This window comes from Megalops cyprinoides, chromosome 6, assembly GCF_013368585.1.
Source record: "Megalops cyprinoides isolate fMegCyp1 chromosome 6, fMegCyp1.pri, whole genome shotgun sequence".
In the NCBI taxonomy this organism is placed as follows: Eukaryota; Metazoa; Chordata; class Actinopteri; order Elopiformes; family Megalopidae; genus Megalops; species Megalops cyprinoides.
This window is the reverse complement of record NC_050588.1, coordinates 11142584-11165089: the sequence shown is the minus strand read 5'-3', so window position 1 is coordinate 11165089 and position 22506 is coordinate 11142584. Positions and strand designations below refer to the sequence as shown.

General features: G+C 43.8%; 1 protein-coding gene across 4 annotated transcripts in view; it reads right to left on the bottom strand.

The window, feature by feature from the left end:
* The window catches only part of LOC118779118 (arf-GAP with coiled-coil, ANK repeat and PH domain-containing protein 3-like), a 96301-nt gene that overhangs the window by 16227 nt on the left and 57568 nt on the right, over positions 1 to 22506 (bottom strand). For all 4 annotated transcript variants that reach the window (XM_036531019.1, XM_036531021.1, XM_036531020.1 and 1 more), the window contains exons 7-14: positions 21595 to 21639; positions 21348 to 21443; positions 19465 to 19539; positions 15534 to 15545; positions 1998 to 2110; positions 1178 to 1229; positions 641 to 741; positions 129 to 240 (exon numbers count right to left, since the gene is read on the bottom strand). In XM_036531019.1, coding sequence (XP_036386912.1) covers positions 129 to 240; positions 641 to 741; positions 1178 to 1229; positions 1998 to 2110; positions 15534 to 15545; positions 19465 to 19539; positions 21348 to 21443; positions 21595 to 21639 — 606 coding nt within the window. The remainder of the gene's footprint in view (positions 1 to 128; positions 241 to 640; positions 742 to 1177; positions 1230 to 1997; positions 2111 to 15533; positions 15546 to 19464; positions 19540 to 21347; positions 21444 to 21594; positions 21640 to 22506) is intronic.

Genomic DNA, 22506 nt, shown 5'->3' with positions numbered 1-22506 from the left:
AAGGCCTTTGACATACTATATATAGGCTTGGTAGATCCAATCACACACTCTTTTTGTATTTATGCAAATTTTGCTTCCTTATAGACCCACCCAAAAATGAGTGCATGGGACCAAGCAGAAGGACTGACCTCGATGTAGTAGTTGTCAGGGATCTCTCTGTAGGCAGAGGCTATGCTGGCCTGCACAGCCTGAATCCAGGACTGACGCAACTTCTCTGACTCTGCCTGCAGCATACAGCTCCTGAGGGTCACAAGCCGAATTAGAACATGCATGCACGCTCACACACATGCATGCATGCACGCACGCACCTACATGAACATACACGTACAGCGCTGTCGACAGGACCATAGACCAGGAGCTTTGGGGTGTCAGGTTGAATCACTGATAATAAGAGCTGATGATCTGAGAGACATCACTCCTCCGTGCTGCCGGGGCTCCTCACTGGAGCAATTCAGGAAGACAACTGCACACTAAGCACCACCCACTGGCACCTCTCTGGCACATAGTACCCTATTTTCTCTTTTAATGTGCAGTCTGAACCAGAGGGTGGGGCCACTGAGTTGCAAAACCCAGTCATTGCTGAACGTTAATAGAATAAAAATGGCTGACATCCCGTTCTTGGCTTTATAATGGCACTTACTTTGTGGGAGAGACGACCTCGAAGCAGAACCTCCTCTCGATGTCCTCGCAGGGCTTGACCGAGCACAGCCTCAGGTCTTCTACCACCACCGTCAGGGCGTCCTATCATAGGTGGAGGACAGTGTCAGTCATATGGGGCCCTGCCCCCACTTCAAACATCACCACACCTGTATAAACTCCTGGCTCCTTGTCATTCAGGTGGTGGCCTGGATGAATTCTCTCTATAGAATGACCCTAGCAGTCCTGGAAAACTTCTCTTTGATCCCAGAGCACATCCCCATGTCCCCTCACTGCATATGGTTTCCACTCAAATGTTGTACACTTCTTCCTGCAGTGGGAAGATTTCTAAATGTCTTCTCTCCATTCAGGAGAAACAGTGTTTTTCCCCACCGGGGTGATCAACCTAAACTACTGAACTAAACCCTTCCTGAAAAAACACAACAAACCTCTGCAATGTAATCACGTGATCACTCTCCCCCGTTAGCCTTAGTTCTCATTCAGGTCAGAATATTCAATGCACTAATCATAAGAGACTCACCTTTAGCTTCTTCTGATAGACCAGCTGACTGTTCTGTATCGAGAACCACCGCCTGAAAAAGAGAGGAGCAGATGAGATGTATCAGTGCCACTTGCTGTGTACTTATAATGTCACACTTGGCACTTTTGTAATAAAAAAACCATCTGTCAAGTTGCCCGTGCCCTGGAGGTCCGCTGTGAAGGCATAGGGATTCATTAAATGTGGGCTGAACTCACTTCAAGATGCATTTAATGGACTGCTGGAGAGAAAATGGATGGTACAATTTTAAGGATATGCTTGCCTGAATCGCTGCCAAAACTGCCTATGGAGGAAAAGACTTGCACTTTAATGGATACGGCATACACCAAGGAGGTATGGATCTCTATTATGTATACTTCTATTAGTTATTGAATTCACACATTGATGTCCAGGTGATATTTAAATTACATCTGATTTCTCCTGCAAAAGGCGAAATGTATTTAAGCTGAGGATGATTCTTAGCTGGCAACATACCTGACAAATTAAAAGTTTGGAAAATAAGAATTCATGAATACATTTTTGGAAATAACTCCATGTGAGATTCAGGTAGTTTCATACACAAACCTACATGTAGATGTATGGCCAAAATACTTGAGAGAAGGCTTCACAGAATTTCAGGGTCACTGTGTGTTCTAGGGTTCCCTGACCTGTAAAGCTATTCATCCCACATCATAAACTAACGCATTGTAAGCCCCAGTGTGCTGTGTGCCTAAGGTTCCGCTTACAATACAAGCCTAACATCCTAGGAATGTTTCCGTGATGCTGCAGGAATGCTGTCCTGCGGTGAACAAAAGAACTGCACCTGTTCCACGTCTTGAAGGCGTTGCTGGCCCTCTTGAACAGGTACCCCTCCATTACCACGCCGTTGGGGGCATCCACGTTGAACTCAACTTTTGAGTCGTCGTAAGAGAAGTCCTGAAAGATAGCATTGAGAGGAACTATGGTCACGAACCACTGCCTTGATTTTTTTTTTTCCCACTTCAAAAAAACAGCCTTGTTACAGCCTTTTCTTATTATTATCCCCATTATTATTAATAGAATAATTCATGATTTCATTCATTAATAACCCAGACAGATGACTGCATTGTATACTTCTGAGTGTCTGAGGATGCTCTTCCTCCATGCTCCCACAGAGCCCATGTTTTAATTATAGACAGCGTGTAGGAAGTGGGCGCTGTTCCTCCTGGTAAATTGGTAGGCCTAATGCCCTCAGCACACATCCAGTGACACTGTAAACGTGGCTCTGCCCACGCACGTCCCCCTCGTGTCCAAGTGAAGGCCACACAAAAGAACAGCACTGATGAGAGGTAGGTGGACACGCACTACAAACATGCCATTTTGCAGCACACGACGAAGAAGAAAGAATGGGTGGTTATTAAGGCAGAAGTGTAATTACTTTGTCGAGGGCAACCATAGATCCATCTTTCTCCTACTTGCTGGTCTTAAGTTGCAAAATCTGCTATGGTAACTTGTTCTTTAAGAACTACAGCCCTCTCGTAAAGTTTAAATGAACCGCCCCCGCTGTCAGGTTTATGATTTGCGATTGTTGTGAGGAGTGGGAAAAAACTCAGCACCTTCTCTTCTGTTGAGGCTGATTCCATTCAAACAACCCAGGTAGTTCCGGATGCACAGTCCAGTGAGTATTGCCGGTTCATTCAGGCATTATGCAGCACTAAATGTACTGGAAGGAACAGTCCTATCCATTTTTATTTGCTTTATGACATCAAAGACAATGCTGCACCCACTGCTTACCCACGAGTGAATGTCATCTGAAACAACATACAGTGCTGCATGCACTTAGCCACCCGGTTGTGCTTCAAGGACAGCGCACTATCAACAGAAACATGTTTTCTCAAGCCATATGATGGAGGATCTGGGGACTGGGCCAAGACAAAAAGAACCTTGGTAAAATGGAACGTGTAATGCAATGATCAGTATGGAATTTTTTTTTTTTCAAGAGCCCGTAAGGTTTTATATTTTGAAACTACTGGTGCTACAGTAGCAAAATCCTACATTATTAATAGTACAAAATCACACCACCCACTTTAAAATATCCTTTCCTGAGGGATGGTGATATTTTGCCACCTTTTCCAAAATCCCGCCAGATCTGCCGTTTTGTATGACGCAAGTGGTTACACAACTGTCTCCAATTCCAGCCAATTACTTTCACAATGCCGTTCAAGGTTTTCACTTATCTTCTCTTATTTGAACACAAATCACAGTTGTTTGAGCGCATACAGGCTCATTTCTCAGCTGGGTCTAAAGTCTGAAAGAGATAACTGTGCCCCTCCACCCCTCCTTTTCCATTAATGCCTCGAATTTTGCAGCTAGAAGCACAGATATGACCGTCTGCTTGTTTTCATAAATCCACGTTTTTGGGACTCGCGTTACTCTGTCCTGTGGGGGCTCTTGTGCCTGAACTGGCATCGGTTTCACTTGAACAGCACTGAGTGATTGAAGTGCTCTCATATGCCTCTGGTCGTCTCGTCCTGTCTCCCGGACAAATTCCCCCTGCTACCCTCTGTTGCGTAACAAACCCATTAAAGAGCACTGAAGAAATGCCCTGTCAACCTAGTCAATAAAAGGCCATGCCTGGACCTCATGTGTCACAGACAGGAACGGATGAAACGCTCTCCCCTCTCCTCCTGCCAAGGCCCGTGGTTCTCCGATGGCTTGACTTCGGGGGTTTTGCTAACGGTTCTGAAATAACGCCACTGGCCAAGCTGCACTGCTCTCCGACAGCACAGCCGCACGATAACGCCGCCACACTCTAACGGAAATACTAATGTGTGCAAAGCTGGCTTTCGTCCTTTATGAAAGGCCTGATACTGTCAAAGATTCTGCTCAAGATTAGAGGCGGGGGCACATTCTGCAACTATGCCGCAACTCTAATGAGCTTCAGGCCCCAAACACTGGCAATCGCTAAATATTGTATTTCACGGGTAAATGGAAGCTCGTGGATGAGGTCAGGTGCTTCAATAGCAGTGCTTCCATCCTCCATGCTCAAGATCAAAATGACATGTACTCGTTATGCCTCATTACTTTGATGCCTCTGAAACATCTATATATTGAGGTCTCTCTGCAGGGTGGGCAGATTTAAAAAAATGGAAATCATGAAAGCAAATAAAGACTAAAAATAACATCTAACTTAACTGGACAAGTCGTTAATTCAAAGGATGCCACTTGCTGTGTCATTTTGTGTCCAATTTCTAGGCAAAGTGTCCTTGGACAACACAAGTGAAAATGGGTATTAACAACGTGTTGAGTGAAATGACTTTAGGGAATATCTACGCTGAACTCAAATTTGTTTTTGGACATTGGGACACAGAAATTTGCAGTATAAGACCATGGCCCTCAACACTAAGAGTTTCTTATTTGAAAGTGCTACAGAAAATTGCCTCCTGACAAACCGTGCTCATATCAGCTAAGAGTAGTTTTCCCTTGGACTTATAAACCATGCATTTTGTATACTATACCATTTATATTTATTTTTAAAAATTAGATATTCTTTCTTTCACAAGCCAAATTACACTCACTTAAAATGACAATAGAAACGGAGTTGTTAATTCCCTTTTTATCTTCACTATTGAAAAGGCTTTGGTTTTTACCTTTAAGATATTTTTTGGTGAGTACAAAGGCTAATAAACATTATATGCATCAATCATAATTCACTCTGTCTCTGGTTAACATCCCAGTAGCATTCTGACTTCAAAGCTCAATCTCTCTACCAAATATTAACTTTACACTGAAGAATGGATTAATACTGCACGCACACACATAACAGACATACACACAGGCACGTTCTGACCCACACACAGATGTGCATACAACCCACACACACACACACACACACACACACACACATACATATCAAAATCACAACAAACTACATCAGGCTAATCGTTTCCCTTTACTGCAAATATGGACTAGAATACAAAGTGTTATACCTAGTTAAGGATTCCTAATTAACAATACAAATGTGTCAGTCCTACTTAACATTACTTCACCATAGTAAGTGTAGTTATTCCACCCAGATGGATCACACTGCAAACGGCAAGCCATTCCTAGCACATGAACTCAGAGGGGGCTGCTATATTGAAATCATAACATCTGAGGCACATTACACTTTCTTCAGATATCCCTCAGTGTATTACTGTTAACATGGGGTTCATGTTCAATAATGAAAATCTTTCACAGTACCGCTTTCACAGTATCACTTTCACAGTACCGGTTCCATCAAAGCTAATGTGAAATGTAAAGTGATATTAAGTGATGCGCATCAACCATGAACAAAGGCAACATCGATTCAAACCACTTAATATCATCCAGAACTACATCTGAATTTACATATTAATACCCTCAAAAGACACACATACCATACATAAGCTGAATACCTCTGCCAACACCTCTCAATGAAAAAAAAAATCTAACAAAAGTGTGCTCATGTCTTTTGTGTATCCTAAGGTAAAAACATTATCTAGTTCATCTATCTCTAGAAACAATAACATTGACAAAATACGTGGAGTACTGCTGTTAGTAAACAACAGTAATGTAACTGCATCTATTTACTAATTACTACACAACAATCATAGGTCACAATTTTGGAAGCTACCTTCTATTTTCTATAGGTAAAACGAATATATATATATATATTTTAATCAACCTACCAGTGTATAGTCCAACCTTCCGAATATCTTCATCTTTATTATTTTGGCGTCCAACAACATTAGAAGTCCTTGCACGGAAAAAAAAATATACGAGACAAACGACGAGCTCCAAATTTCTCAGACTGATATCATTTCTGATACCCTCTTCTGCCGAGACGCAGCAGCGCAGGAGCGCACTTGAATTCTGACTACACCGCAGCGCTGCAGAAGTGCAATGCTCGCGCAGCCGTGCGCTCTGTGCACGACAGCCACCTGCTCGCTGCCCTGTGCTGCGGTGCGGTTCACGCGCGGAGGGGCTTAGAATAAAGCTAATTATCATACAGCTGTCATTTTAAGTGCGGGGCGCCTGAAAAGAAGAATCGTCGCCCCCCAAGTGCACCCCTGACCCTGGCGAGTTCGAGCTGAAAAACTTATTTCACTGCCACGAGCGGCCCCCCTGGTTTACGACGGCTCCCCCCTCCCTTGTCACACTCCTATGCCCCCGAGCAGTGCGCTCTATTCTGAGCGCAGCAGGGATAACTCACTTTTGGAATAACCGAAGTCCATCTGGCTACCGGTCCTTAACACCATTCTTGCTCAATCAAGCAAGTATCATGCCTCTTGCCAACCTCTCCTCCTTCGCTAGTCCTAAATCAAGAAACACCGAAAAATACAAACCTTCCCATGGCATAGCATTCTTATTTACCGTAGCAAGCATTTATAATACCTGGCGGTGTATGAAAAATTCCTTCAGAGACAAATGATCTTACCTTTAGTGCGACCGTGTTTATGCACGCCTCAGGCAAGAATGTTCCACATTTTAAGCACAGAAAGCTCCAAGTTAAGATGTGAAACGGGAGAATCTATGTCAGTGACGTCTGAGATTAAAAAGAATTATGCCTTTTACAAGCCTTAGGAACTTGAAACGCTGTCATGCATTTTTAATAAACGTAGGGGTAAAAGAAAGAAAATATATACCGATGCAAAATTAATATCTTTGACTCGGGACGAAGGCTCTGGAGAAAGGAAGTATGAAACACACCGTAGACACACGCATTTTAGGCCTACCATATTTTCATTCATTATAATAAAACATTATAAATTTATCCACGGTAACACTCTTACTCAGTAGGTTGGCGCTTAGGCAAGTCAGGGATCTCAAATATTGTAAATTTCACCGACCCATTTATTTTTTTAACTTACTCTGTCAACGCATTTAACAGAGACATCGACAAAATAACAAATCTTAGGTTCCATTTCTTAAAGCTGACGCGAGCCAGTACAACTGTCCTGAGCATCTTTCCCTCTTTCACAAAACAAATGTAATAGAAACATTCCCCTTTTTTCAACCCAGAATAAAAGGAAACTGCCGAGCAGCACTAAACATGCCATTACTCCGTAAGGGAATGGCACGGGGAAATCCCTGGGGTGCGACAATGAGCATGGGAACAAATAAAGGGCTGGGAAGAGTGGCAGATGTCCCGCGAGACGGGGCAGAGTGAGACAGTCGGAGCCCCCTTACAATCGCTCATGAGAAACGACCAGCGCCGGGGAGGAAAAAGGCAGAGAGAGGAGCGACAGACTGTGGAGGTATGTCTGAGGATAAATCACGCGGGACTCACGTTGCAGAAAAAAAGCAGCGATTCATGCCCAGTCCGCTGTGGTCACTTTAATGCCGGCATGATTCAATTTGATGGAGGCAGCAGGTCGACGCATCCCGTCGCTTGGGTTGAAACGCTCATTGTGAAAACACACATGCTCCGTGACAGCTGATGGGACGAAGCAAACGCCGTTTCCGTTCACGGTCACAGCAGATTGAAACGCACGCGTTTCATTTGGGAAGATGATTAGCTTTGTTAACTCTGATTTTGTCAATCGACGTCACCTACACTGATAACAATTTGAATTCCACCATCTTTGAAGTGTGGCCTATCTGTTGAAGATATGGTCAATAGTGGTGGGAGGTGAGAGTGGAGCTTTCCCCCCAGCTGCAGGTACAATTAGCATTGTCTCTTGACAGAGTTACAATTAACAACTAAGAATGAGAAATAAAAGATTTATCAAAAACAAATAAGAAAGAACAAAAACTGAGTTTAATGAACAGGGGCACTTTACACAATTTTTCTGCCAGGTAGGGGGCTCCGCTCACATATAAAGAAAAGAGAGGGGGTAGAGCTACACCCTCTTCTTCATCTGTCCGGGCGTGCCGTTTGAAGTCGTCTCAATGGACCTGATGTTATTTAGTGACCCTCTGAAAAGAACAAAACCCTGTGGATCTATAGGGTCCTTCTCAATGCACACACACACAGGCTTACACACACACGCGCGCGCAGGCACACACACAGGGCCATAAAGGCTGGGGGCGGTGATTTTCAGACGCCGGGGCAACATGCTGCTTTGCGGATGTGTGCAGTGTGTCTGGGCCTCACACCCCTGCAGACCTATGCGCTGGTCAAAGCTAAGCTCATTATGGACTAATCCAGCTGCTCTCTCTCTCTCTCTCTCTCTCTCATATATGGGATAAGTGTGCTGGTCACTGTGTTGGTGAGACAATGGCACAACCTTGTACTCTGTGTAATTTCTATGAGTTTTTCAGCACAGGTCTCCTTTTTTCAAAAATAACCCCTTAAAAAACCCAAACACCAGTATCTTGTATCACTTGTGTTTGGGTATTTTAATAATTAGGTTGCAACTGTTCAAAGATTATATTCATCCAATATATTCTAGATTATTTTATATTCATCATTGCAGTTATACATACTGTAAGACTGTACAAAAATGGATTAGCTGTGCATTGTTTGGTGATACTCCCATGCAAAGAAAAAAAAAACTGCTAACAATGATGTTGGATGTGTGGGGCAGAACTCCCCTGCAGTCAGCTTTTTGATGTTCACTTTTCACCTGAAATCTTTTGGCGTGAAGACTTATTCTGTCAAAGCTGACATAAAATATTTACACACTGAAATGGGTGCTAGGACTTGCAGGCAGACAGAATGCAGCTTTTGTGTGTTCTATTTTTGGAACATTCCAACATTTTGGATGGTGGACACAAGAAGTAGTTTTACTGGGTTTTTTCCCCTTATCCACCATGTATTCCCAGTGGTTTGAAGACAACATTGCCCCTGTTCACAGTGATGATAAAATACCCAGAGAAAAATACTGGCACACACACATTTAAATAACAAGACACGAAAGTATACATGTAAATATGAATATGTAAATACATGCAAATATGACTTTCAGACTTTATGCATTAAGTGAATCCCGTGCATGCCCTAAATTCGGATTGCAGTTTGTTAAAGGCTAGAAAACAGGGGGCTTTGATCACAGGGGAGTTAACATGCACAATGAGTGATACTGAACGTAGCAAAGAGATGGATAGTCTGTTGTGTTGTCATATGAACAAAGGCATCAAACCTTCAACCCCTCATATCAAAGCTGTCCTCGAAAGGGTGAGTAAAATGGGGTCTGTTTGGTAAGTGACCGCCTGATTTGAAAAACTGCCTGATGTGATAAAAAAAGCACCTTATCAAGGCAGCTCCCCCACAGTCAATAAGTTGTTAATGGCTGACCGTATTTAGATTTAGTCTCTCCTTTTTTCCTGACTTTCGTCTTGCTGGTCTAATCTTGTACCTCTTCCCTTATGATATCAGATTAGCATAAAACGTCCTTTTCTGAAAAGATTAAAGAAAACTAGAGGAATAAAGCACACACAGAGAGAAAGAGAAGCAGAGTGTGATAGAAAAAGACTACATCGCTGTGGGATCACTCACTCACTGACTTCCTCACTAGCTGCGTCAGTCAGCCGGAGACAAGAGAAGTGACATTTGCCTGCACATGCTGTGGCCTGCACTGTCCAAACAATAGCCTTACAGCACAGACACAGGAGCTCTGTTCTAACCAGGCCTCTGCTGTGACGACGAAACGCTTCATACAAGCTCCGACTAATCCAAACTTCAGACTCATTGGCTCTGACCCAAGAACACTGTTTACTGGGCAGATCAGCACCGGGGCAGGTCCGAACAGGACAACTGTCACCTGGCCACAGTGAGCTTCTGTATGCAAGTACTGATCCAACTGACTGATTGGTTGTAGCGGGCCCATTATTTTACACAGGGAAAACGAGACTGAATTTTGTGATACTGCCGACTTTACTTAATAATATAATACTTTCCTTAAGTTCTCATTGTACGATATATACTGTAAAAGTAGAATAGAAACCTCCAGAGCGAACCCGAAACCCCAGACAGTATTATTAGTAAGACCATTCATTTGCTGATTGGACATTCCTATCCAGGGTGAATTAGTACAGTTGTATTGTACTGTAGATGCCTATTTCATTATGTGCCAGTCACACGCAGTGTCAAACAGCAGTGTAGCTAAACATTCCGTTATCCTTTTTCACTGTACTGGAAACACTAAATGGGTTTGGGTGCTTTCAAAGGGCTTTCTGGAGCAGAAGAACAGAAAGCGCACCGCACCTGTGCGACAGATTGTCATTGACGCGCACCTGTCTGAAAGGAGATAATACCCGCCCAGAGAGCGGGTGTGAATGAGCGGACTCATGAATCAAGCGCCACATGTCAGGGACAGTTGGTGGCACTAATTCAGCACTGATGTTTTTTTTGCGTGCCCAGTTCTCTTTTTTTTTGTGTGTGTGTGTGTGTGTCTGGAAGTTCCTCTGGTCCCCGTGTTACCGTGCCATCTGCCGGCTTTTTCCGCGGCGGGGCGAGTCTGGCGCATGGCCTGGCGCGTGGCCACACCTCGGCCCGTGCCGGTCTTCTTTCTCCTAATCCAGGGCCCACCTGGCCCTCGTGGAACTCCTCTCAGCACCTACCACAGTGAGAGACTGAGCAGGGGATTTTATACCCTGAATATTCCAAGAGTCTTTCTCATCCCGCTGTTGTTCCTCCATTCAGAGCAATTCAGCTGCAGTGTCAACAGCTTCAACAAAATCAAGCACAGTTTGCTGTTCAGTCAAAATATCGATCTATCTGGAAATCATAATAAAAAACATAGTATTACTGACTGTTTTGCGTCTCCAAATTTGAGGTGGTGGAGGGGGGATGTGGTTTGCAGAGGGTTGATCATTTTTTTTTCAGTGACTTGGATTCAAACAACTCACAATGCTATCTTGTCAGAAGGCAAGTTCCTATCATCCATATGCAAAATTAATCTATGGTGAACTGAGCCCCTTTATCCACTGTTATCCCCCTGTAATTGCATGGATTGCTGCTTGATTGCCTGTCTTTGGAAGGGGTGAAAGGGGAAATATAGGCCCAGCAAATCTCACAGCATGACATCTATCACTGGAGGAAAAAAGGAATGAATAAGTAATTGGTCTTTGTTCAGTCTCAGTGCATGTTACATACTCAAAGAATGACTACAAGACAATTATTATACAGATGATTATTTTCTTTATGTATTTATTAATCATAAATGACAAACTGAAATTAATCCTACTAGCTCTTATTGTAAATATAATATAATATAGTATAATATAACATAAAATAATATGTGTTAAGGAATCCATTAATCAGTAATATGACAGCGATACAGTACAAAGAGCTCCATAATGTTTTTTAATCAGATCAATCGGAGAGTCCATGTGTCCTCACCCACAGTATGTTCCGCATGCAGGATGATGCAGACACATGAAGCGTGAATGTGGCTGATATCGATCAGCCTGGAATATGAGGGCTGACCATGTGATAGAGTGATCAGGGAGAACCATTGTATCAGATTCTAACTCACAACTTTCCCACCGTGTGGATACAATAACTTGCCGGGCAGAAAACTTTAACAAGGCAGTCAGAAAGGAGCAGCTATGGTAAAGGCTGGGGTAGTCCTCTCAGAGCAACATGAAGCTTAATGGTTCTGGATGGATGGTAACCTCTCTCCATTCACTACTGCTTATAATCTCACCTCTCTAATTTTAAACAGTACATTTCAGTCAGGACCAATCAGACAAAGCAAGTTCATGATACCCAGTCCAAAAGCCGTGTAGCACTGCATGCTAACAAGACGCAGCACTTTGAACACTTTGTGCTGAGAGGATTTTGCTGATATTTTCAGAGTTAAAAATGTATGTATGCATGTCTCAAAAGCACCACAGATCAGTGCCTGAAAATAAGACAGCCAGGGAAATATTTTGCTTAGGAGTCCATTCTTATTGTTAATTTATTTAGTTTATTTAGTTTATACAGAACTGAATATAAGGTCTAAATCTGTGTAGCTGCTAAATTACAATAGACTAGGTAGGCTACTGAGAACAGCTGCAGGTGCCCTTGAAGAAGGGCTAAATCCATGTGATTGAGCTGTACTTTTGACATCTGTAAAGTGGTTTTAGAGTCTCTGGCGCCTCTCTAAAGTGGGGGAACGCTTCCGAACAGCCGTGGGCATGGCTACACTCTGACCTTTTGAGTTTGAGCCGCAGAGACCCAGAGTCTGGCACAGGGAAGCCTCTGTCGCAGACAGAGTTCCTCCATTAAAACGCGGTTAAAAATGCATCGGCCATCTCAGTGGGCATTGGCGGCAAAGTACGCGTTCGCGGAGAGTCGCAGGAGGCCAGGGCACTTGGAGAGGGCGGGTACAGTTAGTGCAGTTTTTCTGGGGACCGGCCCCCGCGTTCGAGTCGACACGGCCCGGCGAGCCAAAACAAACTCACGCTCCATTTCACGCCCGCAAACTGGCTCCTGCCACATGGGCTTCAGACTGGCAGCTCCAGCCAGACATGTCGATTGTAATTATGCCTCCATTGACTTCCAGTCTGGCCCTTGAAAATCTCATTAGGGAGGTACAGGCCATTGCCCTCAGACTCTGTACATACAAATTATGAATATATTCAGAGGTATATCAGTCATTCTTGGATCGATGCCCAGTGCTGAAACAGAGAAAAGGACACTGCAGAAAAATTGACCTTTCCCAGCAGTGAAAAAACATTTCTATGCGACCGAGACAGGTAAATAATGGTGGGGGTTGAAGTTACTCTAATTCAAAGAGACAGAAGTGCTGTCCAGCAGGAAGCTTGTGGGAGGTGACAGTGAGAATGGGTTGTCAACCGACGGAACGGTTTGCGTGGGTGTCCAAAAACGTTTCTGAATTCGCCCAGAACAATAGGAGCCATCTGCTTCCTTGAGTACACGCGGAGCTCAATGTAAGGTCCAAATGTATGTATACCTCCTCCTAAGATATAATGAAAAGTCACTGCCAGAGTTAACAGCCAGCAAAATGCTGGAATATTTGTAATACTGCTGTCAGAGACTTGCTGGGATTAGACCCATGCTATAGAGAACAAGGAATCAAGTTGGAGTTTGCTAACAGAGGTATAGTACCCCTCCTCTCTCTCCGTCTCTCTCTGTCTTTCTCTCTCTCTTTCTGAAACACACACACACACACACACACACACCAGCACAGCACTCCACATTTCAGCTTTGATGCAGTCCACATCAATACACTGAAAAAATAAATCAGTCATAAATCATAATGCAAACTTCATAAAAACATGATCACACTGAGTTTAATTAAAACGCTGAAGGAACTGCAATGGAGCAACCAAATGCATCAGCAGCAGGACCTTCACCCATGTAAATGTGTCTATTTTTATGATATTTAATATCTCAGTGTAAGCTTCTTAGCGCTGGGTTGGAAATGAAATGCCCCTGTGGCCCAGTGACACACTGTATTAATGAATGGCTCAATGGAGGGCTGCAGCTCACGTGTTCTCGTCGGGATTAAAAGCTGCACGCTCACTCTGTGGTGGGGAACCTGGAAAATGGTTCCCCCCACCTCACTGAAATGGGAGCCCAAGACTCTGAAACACCTTTAAGGGATTTGAGTGTTTCTCTCCACCTACAGTTGCCTTTGTGTGATGTCACTTCCTTTGAGGGAAGGACCAGGGCAGAATGCATAACATTACATTACATGACTGGCATTTAGCAGACAGTCTTATCCAGAGCGACTTATATCGGTTACAGTATTTTTTACAATGTTATCCATTTATACAACTGGATTAAGTAATTTGTCCAAGGGTACAGCAGCAATACCCCAGCTGGGAGTTGAACCAGCAACCTTTCGGTTATAAGTCCTGCTCCTTAACCACTATGCTACACTGCTGCCCCTGTGTTAAAATGCATGCCTTTTTTCATTGATGGCTTTGGGAATAGCAGCATTCAGCCATTAAATCTGTGCTGGTCAGTACACTGTATTTGCTAAACAGACAATCGGTATAAATTTGCACACTATCACAATTTATTTCCTTACTAGATACAAATTTAACGAGTATCCCACTGACACATTAATGTCTTGTACTAACTTTAAACTAATGAGCCCGACAATTAACCTATCTCTGCCCTCTCATGCTATGAATAATATTAGTCTTATTCGCATGAACTCAATTTTATTGTAACAATTTCATGTACTGCAACCGTTGTCACCAAGCTACCACACAGTATCTCGTCAGATAACATTTGACAGCTTGTAATTGGGGTTCCACCAGGGCAGCAAAGACAAAGAACTTTCTCACTATCTAATACACAAATGCATCACTTATATGATACTATCACGATGTTTGCTGACATGAAGATTTGTTTCACGTTTGTCAGGAAACCGGTAGTCTGCGATTGGTCGAAGAGGTCACAGAAGCCCCAGCTGTGAGCAACAGAGGTGTAAAATTGAACCTGCGATGTGCCACACATGCACCTTGCCTTCCCGTGTGACCTCCGAAAACAGCCAGGCCGCAGGGAAGCCGGCTTGGTGTCCACATGTCTGCACGCTCCCGCTGTGTGAGCCCGCTGGGGGTTTGTCACACGCCTTACATAACAGAGCCCTTTCTTTGCTTTCCTGGGACTAGTTAATCATCACTGCGCTTAAGTCAAACAGGGGTTTTGTGTGACTCTATAAGCAGAAATATGACTGATTTTACATTTGTTTTACAGGACACTGAGAGCCTTCCTGAGTATTATCATTAGGTAACCCTCCAGTTATCACTGAATGTGTATTTCTGTTGGAGTTTGAATTTAATTGATTTGTTTCTGAACAAACTATGCATTTGAAAATGATCTTCAGGGTAAGGGTTCAGTTGGGCATACCAAGCACACACTAAGGGTCCTTTGTAAAAGGCTGGCATGCCCAGCCAAACACTTTCCTTCGGTTTTATTTTCTCAGAAAACCACTCTAAGTGCCTTTTAAGATGTTTAATACATGAATGCCAAGCATTGCTGGTGAGGTCATTTCACCACTCGGGTGGTAGTGGCACCTTTACAAGGTATCTAGATGCTCTTGGTAAACCACTATCTGGCCGTTACTTATATGTAGTGCTTAATTAAAAAACGGGTTGAGTAATATGACTATATCTTGTTACTTTCATTATTAAACCATCAGTGCTTAATCTAACGCTGGATCAAAACATGCATGTTATGACCACATTGGATGCGAAGATACACAGTCATAACAAGTATTTGTTCTGTCATGTCACCCTCAAACGTTTCAGGAAAACATCCTTTCCCCCACTAAAACTCAGTATGAGAAAATGTCACATTTCACTGCATGACACACAGTATTGCGGATATGGCACCACAGTCTCATACAGTCTGTCACCCTAAAAATGGGCGGGACAGACTTGAGGAACGATGTTCTCACCGGCCACAAACGAACAAAGCACGTTTTAAGTTTTGATAAATAAGTGCACTCACCTGCATTAGGGTCTGAGCAGAGGCCATCAGAACAGGGCAGGCCGAAGGCAGGGGGAGAGAAACAGAGAGGAAAAACACATTAATAACTTATACAACATTCAGAGTAATTTAAAAGGCAGCTGGGGGGAGAGCTCCATACAAACTAAGACCCAGAGAAAGTTTCAAGTGCATATAATTCTGTGAAGGCTTTGCAGGTCCAATCAAATGCTTTTTCCTGGGATGCATTTTCAAACGTGTATTTTAAGTAAATTAAAATGAATTTCATCTTCCAGACTAGATGCACATGTTCAATCAAAGATGCCATTAACAAGAACACAGTCAACATACAAAACACTACCATTTTGTTTTTCCACAAACATCATGCAAAATTATCTGACAAGAAAGATTTCACCCCCTCCCCACACAAGTGTGTGGCCAACAGCCCAGTATGGCATTTGAAAAGGTTAATACCTCTCCTTATTTCAAAGTCAAATGTTAAGTTATGTAGAACAATGTCGTCAAGGCGATCTGGTTTGTGCTGGATTCTCTGTCTGACAAGGGAGCAGTCTTTATATCTGCTTCCCACTCTCTCAATATGGTCCAAATATACCTCACTTGACAACAAGAAAATAATGAGCAGCTTACGCTTACAGCTCAAATCAGACAACCTCAAAACATTAACCTTCCCCAGTCATTACTGCCTGTAACTGCACACTTAGAAACAACTAGCTTTGTCTCTCATATTCAGCATTTAAAATACACAATGCATACACTGCTCTTTGCAACAGGCCTGTGCTTCATTGTTTCAGGTGGGTTGTAATAATGTGATGTAATTCAGCACTGGCCCTGTACAGCTGTACAAGAAGGTATTTGTTCTTTTTATTGTGAAGACCAGATCTCCCTCAAGCCCAGAAAATGGTCTGTTCTGGATCAACACAGACGTCCAGAACCATCCCGCTGTGGTGCGTCTCCTTCTCCAGACTTGCGGCTCCGATGATTTGCGGAGGGGCTAACTTGGCCGGCCGCGCTCCGACAGATGGCCGCTGATCCCTGGGTAGAGCCCAGCTCTGAGGCCCACGGGCTGGAGCCTGCTCTCATTCATATGGAGATTCGGCTGTCTGGACAAAGTCAGGACCCGCAACAATGGGGCCAGATTTCTCGGATTAGCGGCTGAAGGCCGCGGTATAAATTCGGACGTTTAAGACCAGGACCACGGGGGCCACGGGGCTACCAGGACCATTCCCCCATGAAGCACGCAAAACCCCAACACCAAGTGCTGACTCCAGTCATTTAAAATTGATTCACTCTTGTTCCTTTTTGGCACTTGATCATTACTTGTCTGACTTGTGTAAGTTTTCTGTGATGGTTAAATTGGTCCAGTATTGAATTATACCACATGAAATCTGGAAAACACATGATTTGCCCTTAAAACTAATGGTACATATCAAAAGATGTGTTACAAAACACATCCCAACATATGGATGACATGGATGTTAATATTTCTGTTGCAGAAACTGGTGATATTAAATATGCTACGCAACCAGCTGTTGACAGCCAAACCTATGGCAAGTGGATGATATATCAGTCAGCAAAGGAGGTTGGGGATATTAAAAAAGGGATATTACTGTAACTAACAGCACAATAGACTATTGTTCATCATAAAATGCAATTAAAAAAATATTAAACATATCATAAATGTTACCTAATATACAATAATTACATCCCATATGAAAATGAATCATATTATAATATACTGAAAAATATGTTATTCGACTGAAGAATGTATCACAAATGCTCGTAAAATGTATTCATACAAAGCAGAAATATATTGCAATGTAGCAAAATGGCAATAATGTATATACTTTCAAAATTTTGGCTGACCTAAAAATACATTCTCTATAATCTCAATATATTATTTTGTATTGTAGATTATACCTCTTAAATGACATTTGTTCACATCATAACGTCGCCAAATAAGTAAACACAGAAACAGCCTCCACAGAAGTTTCCTCCCAAGTTTACAGAAGAGTGTTAGCGCGGCCATGTCTTCACAGCGACTTTTTCTGCACTGAATTAATCTTGATCAAGACAGTGCTGCGCACGGCAACGCTCCGAGACCCAGATAATGAGTTCACACTGTATCCTCACAATCACTGCGCTCGTTTCGCAGCCTCTTTCATGGACGAGACAAGGCGGCGATGCAGACGATCCGTCTCGCGGTCCTTTGAATCAAAGTCTTCCTTCCACCTGCATCGATTCAATCGTTTCTATTTAAATCCACCCTAAGAATAAGTCCATCATTACTGTCATTCATTCTCCTAATAGAATGTGGCTCCCTAGAAATAGTTGGTCCACAGGGATGTCTTTTGATCCCTTATTGTGTGAAAGCGAAGACAACGGTATGGATGCACAGCTAAGAATAAGTTGTGTCGTTATGACGTGGCGTTCGTCTCCTTGGGAGTATTGCTTGATCGGTCAGCGCAGCAATCAAGTTTGCCATGCCTATTTTTGAACAATCGTTTTGATGTCAAAATCAAACGCTTCCTGCTTCCCCTGAGACGCGTTGTTCAGTGCGTTTCAATTTTTCAAAAGCCTTGGCATCAATGTCTGTTTGTGCAAAAGGAGCGCTGTATTAAAAACTACTTTGAAAATCTGTGAGATACACAGATCTTGAGGCTGGAGACAGCGCAGAAGCTGCACGGATATCACAGTGACACAGCATGCCTTACGGGGAGTGGAGAGGCTGTCGTCTCCGAGCGGCGCGCGCCACCCCTCCAAGTTAAACTCGATTTAGCATGATTCCATTTAGCTGACCGGTGCCATTCTGCCGTAATGTGAAGGAACTCACTCGACAGAAAGGGGCTGAAACAGTGGGAAAAAGGAAATGCTCATTCCAGTCCAGTTTAGCTCATCTGTTGCCACTGCCTGCTGTACAACTTTCCGGAACTAATCTGGATTCAGACCTCTTTTCAGTTAAACCTGCTGCCTTATGTCTTAAAAGGAAAGGCAAGCCAAATCCACATATTCTTTTTTCCCTAGTCTGTTGTGCATAAACTTTAATCACTGAAATATGAGACTTAATGCAAAGTTGTGTTCATTTTTTTTACCATTTGCCTAAGGCATTATAACCAATCAAGTAGAGTTAAAAACCTGGCTCTATAACTGTTCCAGTACTGGTTAGTGTGATACTTTGACATAAGAAGTGCTATGCTTCTACGCTGCACACTCACTCATATTACTGCGTGTGGGTTGTGGCTGAACAAGACTCACCGACAACATGACTTAAGGTGCTGGAGCCTTCCTGGGCTCAAACAGATAAGATTACATTGCAATTAAGGGTGCTGCATACTGTGCTGAAGAGAGAGGAGGGCAGAGGGGCCAGGTGCAGGCGGATATAAATCACACGAAGTCACACCTCAGACAAGTTCACAGAGGGGCCCCCGGCACCACAAGCTGCACACGTTCCCCTGAGTTCGGCTCACTACCTGACACATGCCTTTACAACTGAATACAACCAACGACATAATGGCTGACAACTCATCACTTACTAGAGTCTAACAATGCCATGCTTTTTGAAAGGTGCCAAAATTCTTTGTGCACGTTAAAGTGCACATGATGCAATAATCAAAAACACATAGTTTTGAGACAAGAAAGGACCCTCAATGGGGGTGCTTAGAGGGGACGCCTGTTGGGCGAGTCTTAAAACCGTTCATTCCGCCTGATTAAACAATTAAAGCCGTCCATCCTGTTTTTGAGGAGTGATTAATCCCGTTGTTAGTGGTAAGCAGCGACCGCAGGTGCAGCCACACTTACCCCTGAGCCCTAGTCAGGGGGTGTCCGACAGGGGTGGAGAAGGAGAGGAGAGAGGAGAGAGGAGAGGAGGAGAGGCAGGGAGATGAGGAGAGATGTAGGGAGAGCAGAAGGAAGGAAGGAGGTTGATCTGAGTCCTTACCCTTTGCTGGATGATGGCATGCTTGTGTTCCATGTCCCTCTTCTCCATGGCCGAGTCAATCACCAGCTGGTCCAGCTAAACGGGACGGATTAAAAAAAAAAAAAAGAGGGTAGAGCGTGGGTGACTAAACAGGCAGCCACGTGCAGTCAGGTCAGAGAGCAAAAAAAAAAAAAAAATCATCTCAAGCACTTTGCGCGTCCCCCTGACCTCTCCATTTCCGGTGAAGCCGCGCAAGTACTGCCCCACCGGTGCCCTGAACCACGACGGGCCGCTGCCTGAATTAGCGAAAGCGGGTGACAGGCTGATGGGGCACAAGCGTGGGGCACGGATCCAAGGGCCAGCTAACCTACTTAGGAGACCCAGAGCTGGGTCGAAACAGCGGCACGATCTCCCGCGCGTGGCAAAGGGAGACCAGCTGAAATCAAGCTCCTTTCAACACGCGCACACACTGTACTGTTTGCGCACACACTGTACTGTTCCTCTAAGAGTGGATGCAGCATCCCGGCCTGAATCCCTCTGCGCGGAACACATCTGACATCATGCATGTTTCTACAAGGTTCTTTATCCAGTTAGCAAAGCGAGGCAGGTGAAGTGCTCAGCCCCTCCAAAAGGTATGGGATTCAAACCCGCAGCCATGAACACAGAGTCTCGTGTCCCTTTCTTCGTGTTTTGAATGATTCGTGTCACAGTGCACTTGAAATTTTCAGTTTAGGAGAGGTATGCCTAATTTTACCAGGGATTGCAACTCTGCATCACGATTGCAGTCCTTATAAGAAGTGCATTATTCAAAAGGGGACAGGTCTGCCTAGAGGATAGGGAACTGCATTCTGCCAGTATAAGGCTGCTGTTTCATATAGCAGGGCAACTGCTAACATCAAAAATAATATAAAGACAGATTTTTAAAGAGATATATCTGAAGACAGGCTGAATCATTCATGCACGGACATTTATAATATTCTTCTTAGACATTTACTTGGTCGGCTAATGACAAAGCATGTACTTGGTTAGGTGCTCAAAAGGAGAAAAAAGTACAAAATGTTCTGTATTGAAACTGGAAAAAAACACAAGGTATGTGATTAATTAGTTCTGCTGGCAGCTGACATAACCCCAAGCTGTGTCAATAAGCTAATGACACCCACTGTCTCATCCAGCTTGAGTGACGCACATGGCTCAAACTCAGCTGCCTTGTTTCAAGCTCTAAACATCGAAAAACTCGATGGGTATGAAAGCAACATCTCTTTACAACAGCTGTCTCTATTGTGGCTAATCACTGTAAATTAAACCTGTTTTGACTGCAAAATCCCTGCTTCAAAGAAAATAGGACCTGTAGCATGATGTGATTCTGACTATCATCTGTCCGGTGCATCTTCAAATCAGCAAGGTATTTGGACTTGGAATAGCAGAGCATGTAACCATCCAAACAATCACTTCAAGTATATGATCAAAGGCTGAAGTGGAATGCAAAACAGTAGCCCCTGCCTCCCTTGATGACTAGGGACGCAGTTGCCCTGGAAACAGGCCATTACAAACGTGGCAGTGGAGATGGTGGCTAACATCCCTTAATCCTTCTCTCCGTGTCACCTCAGCCCGAGCAAATGGCACACCTGCACACCGACGCGGCGGGCCAATCTCTGAGGAATCTGCGACACCTCCCTCCAAACCTGTCAGCAAACACGCTCATCCTGTGTGATTAGGCCTGAGATTATCTCCTTTTCACCAGGGAAGCCTGGGACCTGTCGGGGAGGATTTCCCCTGTCATGCGTGCTGCTGGTGTCTCGGTGGGCAGGCGCTGGGGGGACGGGGTAGGGGTTGAGCCTAATGTCTTATGCAATCATTCCCTGAGGTGACAACGACATCAGGGAACGGCGTCGCTGATCCCTCACCTCGGCCGCCAGCTTCTTCATGTAGGGGTCGAGCTCATCCAGGAGGTTGAAACCCTGGTGGAAGAGCGTGTACTGGGCGTGCATGAAGGACAGCATCTGGAAGGGAGAGAGGCAGGAGTCGCTGAGTCACGCCACGTTCTTATAAAGCTCCCGTACTGCTTCCAGCTGAGAAGCTTTTAGGGAAGGGGGGTAGTTCCCGAACGCACACAAAAATGGGACAGGGGGATTAATTATTGAGGCCACTTACCGCATCTAAGATTTCAAATTTCTTCTTCGCCTGGAGAACGTTGATCTAAAATTGTAGGGGGAGAAACAAAACATGTCAAAATGATTACAGGAGAAAAATGTGAGCGGAGAAATAAAGCACTTAAAACTGGAGCACAGGGGCTTTAAGAGTGATTTCATTGATGTCCCTGGAAAATGGAATGGCAAAACCATCTTAACATGTACTAACATACAGCCATTCAAAATGTGACAAAGAGCTAGCAAATGTGTGCATGTCTATACATACTGCATATGTTTATACTATATACATGCATCACTGTGACAGCCGTGCAAGTCACTCAAACAACACAAAAGGACTTTGTCCTCAGGTCAAATAAAGGAGCCACATTTCCATATGAAGACATTTTCCTTGTTATTGGAAAATCCATTTCCATACATTTAGGAATGATCACAGTCGAAGATTGGATCATTCAGGCAAAATGCAATACTTCATATGTAATGTGCACCGTTTTGAGACAAATATCAATTCTACACTGCTGCCCTGACTCATTTTTTTAACACATTTACTCCATCTAATGGTTCACATTAGTACTGCAGCGTTTCATGATAAAAGCACCAGCTCGTGAAACCATGCAGGTCAGCTATAGAATGCACAGGGAATTTGGCATCCCTTGTTCCCCATGCTACTGTTAGGACCATGGACGTCGAGGTTCACCATCACTGTCTCCACATCAACAGAAACAATCAGACTAATCAAGCTTGTTAAGGAAATGTGCTGTCAGCCACAGACACACAGATACGTGGCAATAAGTCAGACACTGTCCCCATAGAATAGAGGTCTGAATTCACCTGTACGGAGACGTGCAGAGAGCACTGAGTTTCCAGGCTGGTTGAGTTGTGGGTTCAAATCTAAGTTGCTATGCAAGTGCATCTT